Genomic DNA, 15,683 nt, shown 5'->3' on the forward strand with positions numbered 1-15,683 from the left:
GCCGAGGAGCAGAAGCGGCGGGCGGAGGCCGAGGAGCAGAAGCGGCGCATGGAAAAAGAAAGGGAGATACCAATGCAGATGCCCCAATACCGAAGGTTGGCGCACTCAATGGAAGAGATGCATTTACTTTTCGAAAGTATATTTTCAAAGATAATGCAGATATTCTGAAGTATGTGCATATTAAACATATGTTTTTGTGAATATCAAGAGAAAAGACAGACATGAAGTCACTAAGCAGAATGCATTCTGTGACAACCTAAACCTGTCTCATTACACTACCAATACACATTTTGTACCTCAGTCAAACATAAGGGCCTATCATCCTTACTTCTATTAAGTGATACCTTATTTCGCTCATCATCCCACTGAGTGTCAGATTAAAGTGCTATTCACTGTTTGTAAGGGTGTGACAGAATCAGGCCCATAATTAAATCTGGTGGTTTTGTCTTTTAACGAAATTAGTTTTATTTGCTTTCGTAGGTTTCTGTTCAAAAGGGTTTACGCAAGTGAACATGGTGACTGATAAGAGCTGAGCCAAAAACTTGAAAATTTACCATGAAAACTTCTGAGGTTATCACCTAGCTCTATTGACAATATGTAGCATTAATGGGGAATTTGCATTGTCTGTGGTTCAACACATCTGTACAGATTTATAATGAAATATTGAGTTAATTATTTCCTACCAGCTGCATGTCTGCATTCCTAAATCAAACACTTACTGCTGTTATCTTGTAGTGGTTTGACCAGCACAGCAATATGTTTCTATTAATTGTGGAATAAAGATACTACAGCAGGGATCTGCATCCTTTGGCACGCGGCACATCAGGGAAATCCGCCAGCGGGCCGGATGGTTTGTTTACCTGCAGGTTCGGCCGATCGCAGCTCCAACTGGCTGCAGTTCGCCGTTCCAGGCCAATGGAGGCTGCGGGAAGCGGCGGCCAGTACATCCCTCGGCCCGCACTGCTTCATGCAGCCCCCATTGGCCTGGAACAGCAAACAGCGGCCAGTGGGAGCTGCAATCGGCTGAACCTGCAGACGCTGCAGGTAAACCGTCGTGGCCCGCCAGCGGATTTCCCTGACTGGCCACGTGCCAAAGGTTGCTGATCCCTGCACTGCAGTATCTATGAGAGAATTTATATTGGCTTAGATACCACAGCATTTTAGAAATACCTAGTCTAAATCTATTTATTTCAGACAATCTCTTTCCACTACCTTTTTCAGCAGTCTGTTTTAAAGAGTAAGGAGAGCAGGGGAAGGGACACACATTAACTTATAAATAACATTCCTTTCTGAAAATGTTTTACCTACTAGTGTTACAAGTAACACAGAAGTGCCACTCTCACTAAAATATCAGAGAAACAATTTTTTGTGTGCGCACGCTCTTAAGGATTTGCCAAACAGGGTTGGGCTTAAGCATGTACAAACTGCTTTGCTGAAGTAGGACTTTAAATGTATTAACAATATTAACAACACTTTCTGGTCCAATTGGGATGGTAGCTTCATTGTGCTAGGCACTATACAAACGTATGAAGACGTGGCCCCTGCCCCAAAAAGCTGTATTCGTATAGATATACATATTCCTCTAATGTTAACGCTTTGCTATCCGTGTTTAATAATTATTGTCATTTACAGACAGTAGGTCTGACTGGCTTCATAAAGATCTTTGAAAGCTGTATCTGTCATGCAACTTCATTTCTAACTGAAACAAGAGCTGAGCCTCCTAGAATTTCAGTTTGCTGTCTACATGTTGGGATCTCTTGTTTGTACCTTATTTCTTCTTCTCTTCCCAATTTGGGTTTGATATTTACTTAGTTCACTTTATTTCATATATTTTATTGTATTTTATTTTTTGCTTATAGACATTATGACCATTATGAAATATCTAAAAACTTCGAAGATCCATCTGGCCACTTCCTTGCTGACAGGTTAGTATGATACTGAATCTCCAGGCAGGTTAGAATTTCACCTTTATATTACAGAGCCTTGGATTTGACATTAAATTTTAACCATTTTGGTGTGGTGCAGTTTAGAGTCCTTACCAGCAATATTGTTTTGCAGTCCTTGTGCTATGCTTTCACCTACAGGAGCTTCGGCCACCTGGTTTCTTTAAGCCATACTCAGTTTGTAACATAGAACATCTTTATATAAAGAAAGCCAGGAAGTGTAAGAAGGTGAATGTGTGGGTGGGAATGGACTGATGAGACTGGAAAACAATCTCCGCTATTACAGTGGTTGTGTCATAATGTGTTATACAAGCTAGGGCATGGTTCTCACACAGAAAATTGTGTAACATAAAAGATAAGCAGGGAAAGGAGGGATACAGTGAAAGTACAAAATTATCAGGAAGATGGTACACATCTTTTTAGTTTTCCGTTTTTTAAACTTTGCCTATTTTCTTTTTTGTCAACAGTGCATTGGTTCATTTAAATGCACAGTTGTATTTTCTTTCCCTTTTAATTATTGGAATAATCCTAAAAGTACTAAATTCCCCATTTCTGTAAAAATATCTTCCATCCATAACTATCCCATCCAACATTAATTCAGATAGTACCCCACAGTTGATTGTAAGAGTCATCTGTATACCTTTTTCAGCAATTAGTCCACTCTTTCAATAGAAATAAGTATGGCACTTGTGATGTCACAAGAAGAAACTCCAAGACCTGAGATGGTGCATCTGATGCATGGAACTGGGCACATAAATGATTTTTTTAATTCGCTAGCAGTTCTGAAAACTTGAAAATGAAATTCAGGTTTTGTTGAATCAAAACTTAAAATTCTGAATTTTTTTGGTGAATCAAAAATGGTTATGGTACTCTTCTGAGAGGCTGGAGGTTCAGTTCAAATCCCTTCTCCACTTCAAATAGAAAGGGGGGTGGAGGGTGTCTCACCTCTTAGGTGAGTACCCTTGCCCAGGGCTAACGGTTATATGGGAGGACTACCACTAGCTCTTCTTCTTCCTTTTCTCCTCTTCTTCCCCACCTCCCCATTTTGTGAATGGTGTTTAAATCCTGGAAAAAAAATTGGCTGAAACTATTTAGTGAATTCCTGTCAAATTGACAAATAGTTTTGGATTGACCAAAACTGCATTTTTTGGCAAATAAACTTTTTGTCCAAAATATTTCGCCGAGGTCTACTGATGGGTATTCTGTCCTCTTAGTGCTCTGCCCTCAGCAAGTGATGAGGGCTTTTGCACCACATGGTTATGCTGTGGAGGCATGGGGAGAGGCCAAAGGTGCTAGAGGCATAAGCCCAGGTCTAGCTTCCTTGTTCCCTGTTGTAACTGCTTCTATATGCAGTTGAGCATTTGTAACACCAGCTCTTGACCAGTGCAAGAACTGATCGGTCAGACTATGTTAGGACACACAATTAATATGGGGAGCAGGAAACTGTATACAATTAAGAATATTGCATGCAAAGGCCGTATTGGTTTAATACGATAGACTCATTTTGCACTGGGTAGTGAATGCATACAGTGATGCTGCTGTAACAGCCATCAGTAGTTTAAATATTGAAGCTGCTGTCCAAGAAATGAGCTCTTTGTTCCTTTTCTAAATAAACACCATATTTCTATGTACAGTCAGAGCCTCACTTTCATGAGCTAGAGCTAAGCATACAGCAGACAGGTGCTATGTTAACTTCCACACTGGGTAGCCAGAACACTTTCGCCTACTATTCATTTTCTTGTGCATCTGATGACTTTTGCCAGCTAAAACTCTTAGGCACTTTCCCCTGCATGATAGGAACAATGAACCACAAGGATTTCCCAAGAAACATCCTCAGGTAGCATGTAAGGCCATACTTTTCTTTCAGCTGCAATAGCACTTCCAAACTAGGAAGTGGTAAGTACATCACCATGTAACAAACTTAAAAATATAAGCATGCACCCAAAAAATTGAAATAGTTCTCCTTAGACTGGTATGCTGCACTGTGTCTGATCTTCATTGATATTCCAGTCTAATGATCTGGGGGAATGAGGTAGGGACCATGTTTTCAAATATTTGTACAGCACCTAGGAGAATGATGCTCCACTCTGTAATTGAGGTCTTTGGGAATTACTGCAAGATAGGTACTAAATAACGATAGCTTATACTGCTGGTGTGCTGAGACCACAGCCCGTCAATGCTGACTAGTGTTGCCTCATTATTTCCTTGTACTCTCCTATGTCTGTCTATCTGTCTATCCATCTGTTATATCTTGTTTTATACTTAAATTGTAAGCTCTTTGGGGCAAGACCATCTTTTTAGTCTGTGTTAGTAGAGTGCCTTGCACAACAGTGTCCTGCACCATGACTAGAGCTCTTGGGTGCTATGGTAATACAACTCATGCATGTTTTCTGTATTTATAGAAATAAATCCAGATCGACTTCAGAACTGGATGATTACCCCAGAAGCAGAAATGGTGAGCACTTTAATTGCTATTAGATCTTTAATTGATTATTAACCGCATGAAAACATGAATACAATCAAAGGGTAGTTACAGCAACTAGATATTTGAAGGTCAAAAAAATTACATTTTTGATTGCCACTCATAATTCAAGTATACGACATACTATATCAGATTTTTAGTAGTGTGGAAAATTAACCACTGCAATAGATTATCTAAGGGATGTGGTAAATTATCCAAAAGTTTAAATTCAGAATGGATGCTTTACTAAGATATACTTTAGTTCAAATTTATTTTAAAGTGGTATGGATTACAGTCATTATTATAATCACAATCTATATGGTGCATTAATACTTTTAAACAGTTATGTGTAAGGCTGTATTTTAATGCATTTTCTGTGGTAGATTGAATATAGAAACAATGGGGCTAATGTGGATAATAGATGTACTATGCTAGTGCGTTTGCACTGGGAATAACAAAACTCAATGCTACAAACACTGGGGCAATATTTTTAACACAATTGTTTTGCAACATTTACTCTGTATATATGGGACGAAAACAACTGGAGATGATTTCATGATGGTATAACAATGGCTTCAGTTTTCTTAAGGAGCTGCCAAAATATAAGATTACATAGCATTTTCTTTAGAAATTATATTCTAGATATATTATAATCTGCTTTGAGTATAGGGAATGTGGATGACTTACTAAAGACAGTATGATGGAAGATACAACAAGCTACTTTAAAAAAAAATATTTTGTACAAGTAATACATGGATTTGTGTATGCAAACGTGACTGTAGGTGAATATGGAAAACCACTAGGTGGTATTGCGCGATGGCTGTTGCAAGATGAGTTAAACCGAAAGCAAAGTAGGAAGACTCTGCAAAGGGCAAAAGAATCAGAGCTGGAGACTACAAGAAAACAAATGGTTTATCAGATGGAACATGCTAACCCAGACCAAGGTGGGAATGCAGCTCAAATTGGCAAGAAGATCACTTTCTTAAATCACATCTCAATCCCCAAAACTAATGAGATGACTAGACTTCCAGAAATATCTGACAAGTTAATCAATACCAATAAATCCAATAGTAAATCTGTAGTCAAAGCAGTATTAGAAGAGGGAATATTAAAACTGAAGTGACTTACTATTTTGTTCACTTAAGTAGGCCTAGCACAAAGAATAGCTGAATAAAAACAGATTTCCTTTTATTTTTTTTAAACAAGTAATTCTGTTCATTTGAGGAGAGTGGCATTGTTTTTTCTACCTTTTTAAGATGTCAAGTAAGGACCAAAGGATGCCTTACACCAGAAGTTTGACCTTTCCTTCAATGGCTAGATATCCCAGTAACTAGGGAGAAGATAAAATGCTTCCAGCAAGGGGTGTTTTTGAAGCAGATACATTTATAAAGCAAGATTGTCTCCTCTAAAACACAATAAATTTGACATTTTGAACAGGGAATAATTCCTATAATTAGAGGGGGTGTGGATTATAAATTCTGAAAGGGGAGAAGGAACTTGTGATGCAGTTGTGTATTCTGGCAGGCTTCCATCTCATTATTGGAGAAAAGCCTCTTTCAAAGAGGGAGGGGAGTTCAAGCTTTTAGAGCAAAGGATCTTTTTGGCTTTCATCTGACCTTAAAAGTGCAGGGAATACCCATTTGTTTAAAAGTAGTGTGGCATTGTACCATGGTTGATAAGCAGTTTTTGCTTGTTTCTATTTGACTTTTTTTTTAATTGTAAATTGCCACATTGTAAATTATGATTTGTTGCTTGATTTGACACTAGTCACTTGAAAAGCCTACATCTGTAAGAAGCAGCCTAGGGATATTTATGTTGCGGGGCAGGGGAGGACGGGCAAAATAACTCGTATCCCATTCTGGCACTATATCCTAGAAGTACAGAATACCTGATGCTTGCTTCTGTGCTTTAACTTGGATATTTGATAGTTCACTGCTGGCTTGACACTAGATACTTCCTTTTTTGTCTGGTGGTATCTTTAATGCTTCTAATGTGCATGTTGTCTGGTAATATTTGCCTTTGTAATGGCAGTCAATACTAAAATGGTGAAATTATTCTTCATCAAATATTAATAACACAAAGGTGCATGTGTTGCTTCAGATATGGCAACACTAGTTTAATGATTTGCTTTTTAATTTTAGCTTTTATGTTTTTATCTCCCTCAAACTTGACAGATGTATGTATTTTTCAAATTAGGTACAAACAACAAATATTTGGAAAGGTCTTGGAACGTCAGTGATTCACAGAAGGGGTCTCAGAAAGAGCGTGCCCCGTCTTCAGCAGAAATAGAGAGACAACATATCCTTCAGGAAATGAGAAAAAAAACATCACTACATACAGACAACAGCTGGATTAGACAGCGTAGTTCTAGTGTGCATAAGGACCCTGTTAATCTACACCAGAATACAATGAAGAGGTAGGACTCTAAATTGTAAACTGAACTTTGCCTCTAGATAAATATTTAGTTTTGGGGCACTCAAACGTTGCTTTGCAGCACAGATTGTAAAGCCAGTAAAGATTTTGAGCTCATTTGAGTCCCAACATAGTGGGGTATAACTTGCTTGTGTTATAGCTGAGATCAAATATTTGCAAGTACGGAGTATAAAGGTGTTGTTGTGTGGACTGTAAATACTTCCTCAATTGATTATTTCTCCTTTGATGTACCAGTAATGTGAATTAATGATTAATGTGCCTTGTCATTTGCACATGTATTTGAGAACCTCAGTAATTTAATTTGTTGTGAAATAAAGCTTAAATATAGGTTCTGAAGAATAATTTTCAGTAATTTCTAACACGCACAAATATCTTGTAGGAAACTTCAGAATTTCTGTGTGTGTTGCTTGCGTAGGGTCTAAACATTGGGTTTGTCACTTAGGAAACAGTAAAATATCAGTCATGAGGTCATAGTTGTTGTGCCAACAGCTGGTTTCTGAACAATGTGACTGACTAATGGGGGGAGGGATTGATCTATTTTAGAACTGGTATCCCTTAGAGAAAAATACAAACACCACCACTATCTGGTGTCATTACTAAATAAAAACAATTTGATTTGGTTCACTCTGATAAAGCTGTACTGAAGTGTGTTCTGCTGTTACTTTTAGTGCTTTAGCCTCACCTTCTTTGGTCATTTCCCCCCCCCCCCCCAAGGCTAGTGAAGCCCAGTTATGATAAATAGTTTGCCACTTCAAATATTTTTAATAAAGGAATATAATAATATATTCTTCAGGTTATCAAAAATAATTATGCTTAGAAAATCAACCTTTAAAATAGATACTGTGAATATTTTGATACCTTGTGTAAAGTGAAAACTTAAATATTTCCTTTTTGTAAAATCAAAGCACGATAAAGGGTTAGTTCATAAGAAGATATGTTTCTGGGCAGTAATATTCTGCACATGACAATTATACATTTCAGAGGTGAATCTTTAGATAATCTTGATTCCGCAAGAACAAGTTCATGGAGACATCCACCTTGGACGAATCAATCTGCCTCTTCCACATCTTTGTCGTCTAGTCAAGATTTTGGTCGCTCTGCTGCTCCACTAGTGTCTACTTCAAACCGAGCTTACATGCGTACCCCCTCCTCCAGTGTAGCACCTCCTTCAGCCAGCTCTGGAAGATCAGCCACTTCTTCCCACACTTTCCCCTCAGCACCTTCTTCTGTACCACGTGCTCAGTCTCCTACCTCTGCTTCCCAATCAGGAGCTCAGCAGCGGAACAAGTAAGTAGTTGCCCATCTGTTGAAAATTTATAAATAGCTGGCAGAACTGTGGACACTCTCATAGTAGTTGCAGCAGAGGAGTTGGAACTAATGAGTCTTGTAAAAGCTTTGCCAATGGCTTGCTTTGATCTTAAACAAGCTACTTGGTCTCTTAATACTGGAGTCTGATTGTGTGTGAAACCAGTATAATTATATTGTTTATATTATATCGTATAATATTCCACATTGGAGTGTTGTAAAACTTAGTATTTGAAAAGTGCCTTGAGTTATCTCGCTGAAAGGCACCATCGAAGAGGGATAGCTCAGTGGTTTGAGCATTGGCCTGCTAAACCCAGAGTTGTGAGTTCAATAGAAGAACAGTGTTATCACTTTCATATTTCTCATAGCTGTTCAGAAAGTTTCCCAGGGCTTTGTTGCTACTGCCTTACACTGGTAAAGAGAAGGTGAAGCAATAAATCTTTAGTTACTCAACTCAAAATTATTTGTGGGTTACAAAAATGATAATAAAAGTCTCCTTGTACTTTCTAGACATCACTTCTGACATTTATTGGTTTTGCAAGAATCTTTTGTTTAAAAAATAAATACATAAAATTTTAAGACCCACAGTTTATTGATCACATCTCTTTTGCTGACATGTGGTCAACATCATCTCAGGGAACTCTCAGGAATGTTCATGGATAGTGATCCTGGGTAATTGTAGGGTAGGTCATTTAAAAACTTTTTTTAATCCATTTATTTTAATCCAGAATAGGGAGTAATAATTAGTTTATTTTGGAGTGAAGATAACCGTGCTCTTTCATGTTTTTAAAACCTTTTTTTAAACAAATGTGTATATAAGATTTTGGAAACTCATGCACACACAGTTATATGCAATAGGTGTAATGAGACCATTGCAAAAGCATTCCTTCACCCTTCCTAGCTCTAGCGTTCATGAACATTTTGATAAATTGATGATTTTTTTTAAAAGCTAGACTACTTAATTTTTAATAGTGTAAGAAAATGACCCCTTTAAAAATGGCTGCTTCTCTTGTTCTCTCTTCCATTTTCGGATTTCAAATAATCTGGTTGGCCCATGGAAATTGACCTCTATAAGGTACATGTTTAAAGGAGTTAATATAATGTATGTCCAGAACCAGACTTCAGTTATCTAACAAGCTACAGAGGGTAGTTCTTGGAAAAGGTTTTAGTAAAGTGTAGCCCTAATAATAGTTTTTCAGATAAGAAATGAGACAGGAGCACAAAAACTATGTATCACTAGTTTCCAAGCATAGCAATATCTGTTTTAGATTCCTCTTCAACCAGCATTTAACATAAAATAGTGTGCAAGAATGCTACATAAAATCTTATGTTCACTTCTGTTTTGTCTGTTTCTGTACATTTTTTTCTAATTTAAATTTTAGATTTTTATAGCTCGCAGATTTAATTACATAATATTAATTTTGATGTTTTTTCCAGATAACCTAATTTTCCATTCATAACTGCAGCACACAGTCCTCTGTTTCAATGCTTTCTCTCATGACATCATGCTCTTGATCACTTTCGTCTATATTTTAAACCTTTTCAAGTGGTTTTGAGGACCTGAGCCACATTCTTGTTCTGTATCTAGGTCAGTCAGTGGGAAGAAAATATGTTCATACTGTAATAACGTTCTGGGCAAAGGAGCAGCCATGATCATCGAATCTCTTGGTCTTTGTTATCATTTACGTTGTTTTAAGGTGAGAGCTGGAGAAACACCATGAAGAAATGGGAACTAACTTGGAACACGCATGGCTACTTGGAGTTCTGATTGCAAAGGCTCTACTAATCACATGCTACATGCTCCACTCATGTTGTGTGCTACATGCATATATCCATGCAACACTCCTATCCACAGGCATTAAGCATTCACCTTAATACTACTCCTCGGATTGTTATTAAAGTTTTAACATCTACACTTCAATTTTCACTTTTTAAAAAAAGGCATTTTCAGAAAATGCTGAGCCACCTGCCCTCTGAAAATCAGGCCACTTTATGGTGTGTCAAATTGGGCATCCAAAAATTGAGTCTACTAAAATCACTGGTCACTTCTGAAAATCTTGCCACTTTGCCATAAACCCCTTAGTAAAGGACAACACATAGGCTAGGTCTACACTACCCGCCTGAATCGGCGGGTAGAAATCGACCTCTCGGATCGATTTATGGACGCGACAATCGATCCCCGAATCGACGCTCTTACTCCACCAGCGAAGGTGGGAGTAAGTGCCGTCGACGGGAAGCCGCAGAGGTCGATTTTGCCACCGTCCCTACAGCGGGGTAAGTCGGCTGCGATACGTCGAATTCAGCTACGCTATTCGCGTATCTTAAATCGACCCCCCGTAGTGAAGACGTAGCCATAGATGCACTGCTCCAGGAATAGATGAGAAACTAGATTAAGACTTAAGTGTCTCTGATCATTGGTTCCCTCCAGGCTGAAGGGAAGAAGTAATCTGTGCCAGCTGAGTTGGGTGGCATATTGTAGGGAAACGAGCCAAGGCTCCCACCTACTTCTGTACACCTGCATAGAAGGAAGAATAGTAATCCACACAAGCGGCTCTCCACTGCCTTTCCTCAATGTTATTTCCTGCTACATGAGTAGTCAGCACAGAGGAATTACCCTTTTGCACTGGCACATAGGAGGAATTATGATCTCTCCCAAAGGCAATTGTTTTAGGATTAGTGCACCATTGAACAAAGTACTGCAGAGTTGAATTTATTATTTAGATGTTATATAAGGGCTTTTATGAATGTGTGTAAGGCCCTGTGGAACAGCTGAATGAATATATCTTAATTCTAGAACCTTTTTTTCTCCTGCTACCCTTGCTAGATGCCATCATACTGTAGCATTTTTCACAGAGGCTACAAAGGCTAACCCCCTTGAAGACTACAGAACATTTTATTTTCTAAATCCATCATGCACATATTATGAACAGCGATACAGAGACAGTCCAGCCAGACACCATGCGGTTTATATGTGCATGTGCATCCTCTGCTTAGTTGGAGATTCAAGAGCTATTGCTTAGTTCCCACTATAGCAATGCATTGTTCGCCCACTATGCTTAAACATTTTAATATTAGCATAAGAAAGGGGCGCAAGAATTCTGTTTTGGCAAAACGAAGCAATGTGAAGCTCCCAAGAATTCTTTTAAATTATGCATACACACTTAGAATAATTGGGCATAAATGCTTCCTGTCTTGAAAAGCAAGGTAACAGAATGAAAAGCAGATAGTGTTGCATGGAATCTGCAAGTGGCACACACAAATGTTCTGTGCCAAAATTGCTGTTGCCGTTTCAAGAACAAGTTATTTCATGTTGTGCCATTTTTAAAATTTTGTTTCAGAGAAATTGAAGCTTAAACAAGATTTCATGAGCTAATCTCTGAATCATTTCTTTTTTATATGTTTAGAATGTGCATCTCTATTAATTTGCTAGTCATCACCTTTAAATGATGTCTCCTCTGGTTGGCTGCATTTTAATCTGCAAATTGTATGTTTGCTTTCGCTAATTTGGGTTTATGGTTCAGGCTTCACTGGTTTTTACTATAAGCTGCTTCTGAATATGTTGTCTCCCAGTGTTTGTAACAAGTTGCTAATTATTGGTGTTTAATACAGTGCGCAGCTTGTGCATGTGACCTTGGAGGCTCACACTCAGGAGCTGAAGTCAGGATCCGAAACAATGAACTCTTCTGCAACGACTGCTATGTCAGATTTAAAAGTAAGGAGACCAGACTATAATAAGTGTGTGAAAACTTTATTTTCTACTTTTGCTCTGGGGCTCCTAGAGTCTGCCTACTGCTGTACTTAGCGCTAAACACGAGAGTCTTTGTTAACTTGGTATATTAGTTAGGGTTACCATATTAAAGGTTTTAAAAAAGAGGACACTCCACGGGACCCTGGCCCTGGCCCAACTCCGCCCCCTCCCCTGAGTGCCCCGCATTCCCCCTCCTCCCTCCCAGCCACGCGAAACAGCTGCCCGAGCGCTACCAGCTTCACGGTTTGCCGGGCAGCCTCCAGACCCTGCGCCCCCGGCCGGGCACTTCCCCAGCGCAGCCGGAGCCCAGGAGGGGAAGCACCCGGCCCGGGGCACAGAGTCTGGAGGCTGCCCGGTAAACCGTGAAGCCGGTAGCACTCGGGCAGCTCGGCTCTTCAGCTACACAGAACTGAGGTGTCTGGGGGGAGCAGCAGCAGCCGCCGCCGCAGCGGGGAATCTGCCTGCAGCTCGCAACCTGCTGGAGCCGCTCAGGTAAGCAGGGGACTGGGGCAGCGATGCCGGCATTTTCCCGGATGTGTTCGGCTTTTTGGCAATTCCCCCCCGGACAGGGATTTGAGGACCAAAAAGCTGGACGTGTCCGGGAAAATCCGGACGTATGGTAACCCTAATATTAGTGAATTGATTCATAAAGGTTTCATTTCTGTTTCTCTTTGTTGGCTGCACTCTCCACTCCCTTAACATACTGTGCAATGGTTTACCACCCTGTTATTATGGATATGCTTCATTCTTTACAAATCTGGGAAAGTGGCACCTTAGGGTCTGGCTACCCTGCAATCAGAGGTGTGACTGCAGCATGTGTAGGCCTATCTGAGCTAGCTTTGATCGAGCTAGCTTGACTAACAATAGCCGTGAAGCCACAGAATCACAGACTAGCCACTTGGGTGGTCCTGGATGGGGTGTACAGCCCATACTGCAGCCCTTGCTTCTGTGTGCTCGAATAACACCTTTTGGTTGTGGTGTGGGCATACCTTTAAAGGCATTGCTGTTCACTAAACCACAAATCAGTCACGTTGCAAAATTGCATCTGCTTATAAAACTGATCTATGCACATACTAGGAAAATGATTAGTTTATCCTAATTATAGGATGTTGGTTACTATCTCCAAAGCTACTCTCTCTTGAATTATAGCCTCATGATTGGTTATTCATTTGGGAGTATTAAATCAGCAGTGGATTGATTTACTTGCAGGTTTTAATTAAAGGATGCAGTATAGAATTTTTTCTTTATTACCATTTACAAAAATTCTTAGTGAGCTTGGTGCTGGTGCTTTGAATAAAAAGCATTTTCTCTTTGCTGCTGCAGAAAGTGCTAGACAACTTCTTAATTCTGAGAAGAGTTCTCTACCCAGAGTCTCCTATATCGCTACTTTTATGTGGCAAACCCAAACTTCTTTAATAATTTTAAGAGGGGTGTCAGAGTTTCTAAGAATGAATGACAGAGAGACAAACACTCCAGCTTTTCCATTTAAATTTTGGTCTGTATGGCTCACTGAGGTTTGGAAGGCAATGGGGATATCCTGGGCTACAAGCTGTGAGCTGAACCCACGGGTCTTTTCTGGATGGGTGAGGTCCAGCAGGAGGAAGGGGAAAGTACTGGTTCCCTTGTTACAGTCACCCTTTCCAGATTGGGGTTTTTTGTGTGTGTGTGTGTGTGTGTGTGTGTGTGTTTGGAGAAGATAAAGGGATGCCACTTGTTTTTGAAAAACAATTGTGATGTCTCTGCTAAAGAAACCATTTCTTGTCACATATGCTCTTGCTGACTTACCTTTGATCACTTGCCCTTTTTGGGGAAAATTGCTATGTAACTGATATAACACTGGCATTTGGAATCCACAGATTTTCTTGACTATAGCTAGCCAGTATTTGAGTGGTGGCAGTGGTTGAAAATTTGCTGCTGGTGGATGAGGATGAAGTGCCCCGGCTAATTTTTAAATCTGCCTGTAATAGTCTGGTCCACAAAGCTGTGGTGACATGTAGCCATCCCTGGACAGAATTACTCTGGAGTGGCTCTCCTCTCCACTCTTCTTAAAGACCTAGAGGGTAGTTCGGGGCAAGGGAGCTCTCATGTAGGTTTACTGTAGGATTCTAACTTGTTACCCAGTTCAGTGTGTATGTTAAGCCATTGAGAGGGTAAGTTAGAGGAGAGGGCTCCTGGATCTGCAATGGAGACCAATTTGCTTCTACGTGGAATCTTGATTTTTAACCTAATAAGTCCAGTTCTCTGGACTTGGATACCTGAGAAGCTGCCTTTCCCACAGTATGTTACAGCAGTTGTGATCAGTGGAGGCACTTGAGCTAGATCTCATCCCATTGTAGACATGAGAGTGCTGTTTATAGTGCATTCTCTATAAAAGGGCCTTGACTCGGGAATTGATTAGTCTCTTCTGTACCTCTTGGTCTGTCACAACCTATAATTTGTGAAACTTCCAGACATGCTGTAAAGTGGCCCATTTTCTTCCTCATATATTTGGGTAGAAGGTTGGTTAAGAACCTTGGGATGGCAAATTATAGGATTATTATGATAGTGACATAAAATAAACAACTTTGTACAATATATTTACTTCTAATATTTTTGAATATTGCAAAAGCAGCAGAGTATTGGATGGATACTTTAAATGTTAATTGAAAAGTTTTGTGATTGTTAAGGGCTTAGCTATCTAGCAAACATTTGACAAAAAATAAAAACCTGTCCTACTCCCACCCCTAAACCCCCCCAATATTTTTGACTGAGAACAAGTTTTAAAATGATATTTTTGGGTGGATTGTATACACCATTGAAAATCCATTTGTTTTAAATGGCAATTTAGATTTACTCTCGCAGTATAACCAATGTTGCTATTGTTCATTATAGTTTGCATGTTGATTCTATCTTGTATTTAGATGCTGTGTTAATTACCTTTTGCAAAAGGGAACTGTAAAGAGATATTGATTAATGATATTTTGACAGGCATTTTTGAACTCAGTATCTTACGTTTACTAAAATACTCCAATAAACTCTTTCTTAATTAAAACTTTTTTTCTATTTCTCCCCAACCCCAACAGCTGGACAGCCAACCGCCATGTGAAGCAACCATAAATATGAAACCATTGTTGCAGATAGAAGAGGAGGTGGTTGCTGGTGATGTAGATTTATAAATATGTATTTTGTTTGTGTTTTTTAAGGGTAACATTTTTGCCTGTCTAGATTATGTAGAAGATGCATTGTATCTTTCATTCAACTTTAGTTATTTATGAGAATGTAATCACAAGAAGGAAATCTCTTGGAGGAAAACACATTCACTTTCTGAGTTCAATGTACTTAAAAGCACAAGGGAGAACAAACATTTATCAGTAATAACTTCAAAACATTTTTGAGGCTGATAATCAACTAGTAGAGTTTCCAATGGTATATGAAGAGGGTATTTTGTTTATGTTCTTAAATGAGCACTATTGAAATAGTTAATATAAATATGTATTTGTAATTGCTGTCTTTATTTTTGACATATGCTACGAAGTGAATTCTCTAGAATAATATTAAGCTGCATTAAAATGTACACCAAAACATTTGCTTTCTGTATTCTGGTTTCTAAAACTGTTTGTATTTTATTTTCAAAAAGCAAATAGTAAAGTATAGTCTGTTTGCTCAGTGGTGATGGCAAATGTTCTGCATAAGAACAATGGAACCTGTTTGGAGGAAAGGGGTCTCTCTTTTCTTTATTATTGGAAAAATATAACTATCACTTTCCCCTCAAACAAGTTAATCCAGAAAGTGGAGATTTTGTTGTTGTTGAATT

The 15,683-nt window shown here is 39.0% G+C and overlaps 1 protein-coding gene across 10 annotated transcripts in view; it reads left to right on the forward strand.

Annotated features, from left to right (window-relative positions):
• Window positions 1–15,057, forward strand: part of LMO7 (LIM domain 7) — an 87,745-nt gene extending 72,688 nt beyond the window's left edge. For all 10 annotated transcript variants that reach the window (XM_024207013.3, XM_024207016.3, XM_024207017.3 and 7 more), the window contains 8 exons: window positions 1–95; window positions 1,860–1,925; window positions 4,346–4,398; window positions 6,601–6,820; window positions 7,819–8,124; window positions 9,731–9,839; window positions 11,752–11,854; window positions 14,953–15,057. The exon at window positions 1–95 is cut by the window's left edge and continues 339 nt beyond it. In XM_024207013.3, coding sequence (XP_024062781.2) covers window positions 1–95; window positions 1,860–1,925; window positions 4,346–4,398; window positions 6,601–6,820; window positions 7,819–8,124; window positions 9,731–9,839; window positions 11,752–11,854; window positions 14,953–14,975 — 975 coding nt within the window. In that variant the 3' untranslated portion in view covers window positions 14,976–15,057. The remainder of the gene's footprint in view (window positions 96–1,859; window positions 1,926–4,345; window positions 4,399–6,600; window positions 6,821–7,818; window positions 8,125–9,730; window positions 9,840–11,751; window positions 11,855–14,952) is intronic.
• Window positions 15,058–15,683: the final 626 nt, after the last annotated feature.

The sequence above is a fragment of the Terrapene carolina genome, unplaced genomic scaffold (genome assembly GCF_002925995.2).
Source record: "Terrapene carolina triunguis isolate 2854851 unplaced genomic scaffold, T_m_triunguis-2.0 Scaffold21, whole genome shotgun sequence".
Classification (NCBI taxonomy): Eukaryota; Metazoa; Chordata; order Testudines; family Emydidae; genus Terrapene; species Terrapene triunguis.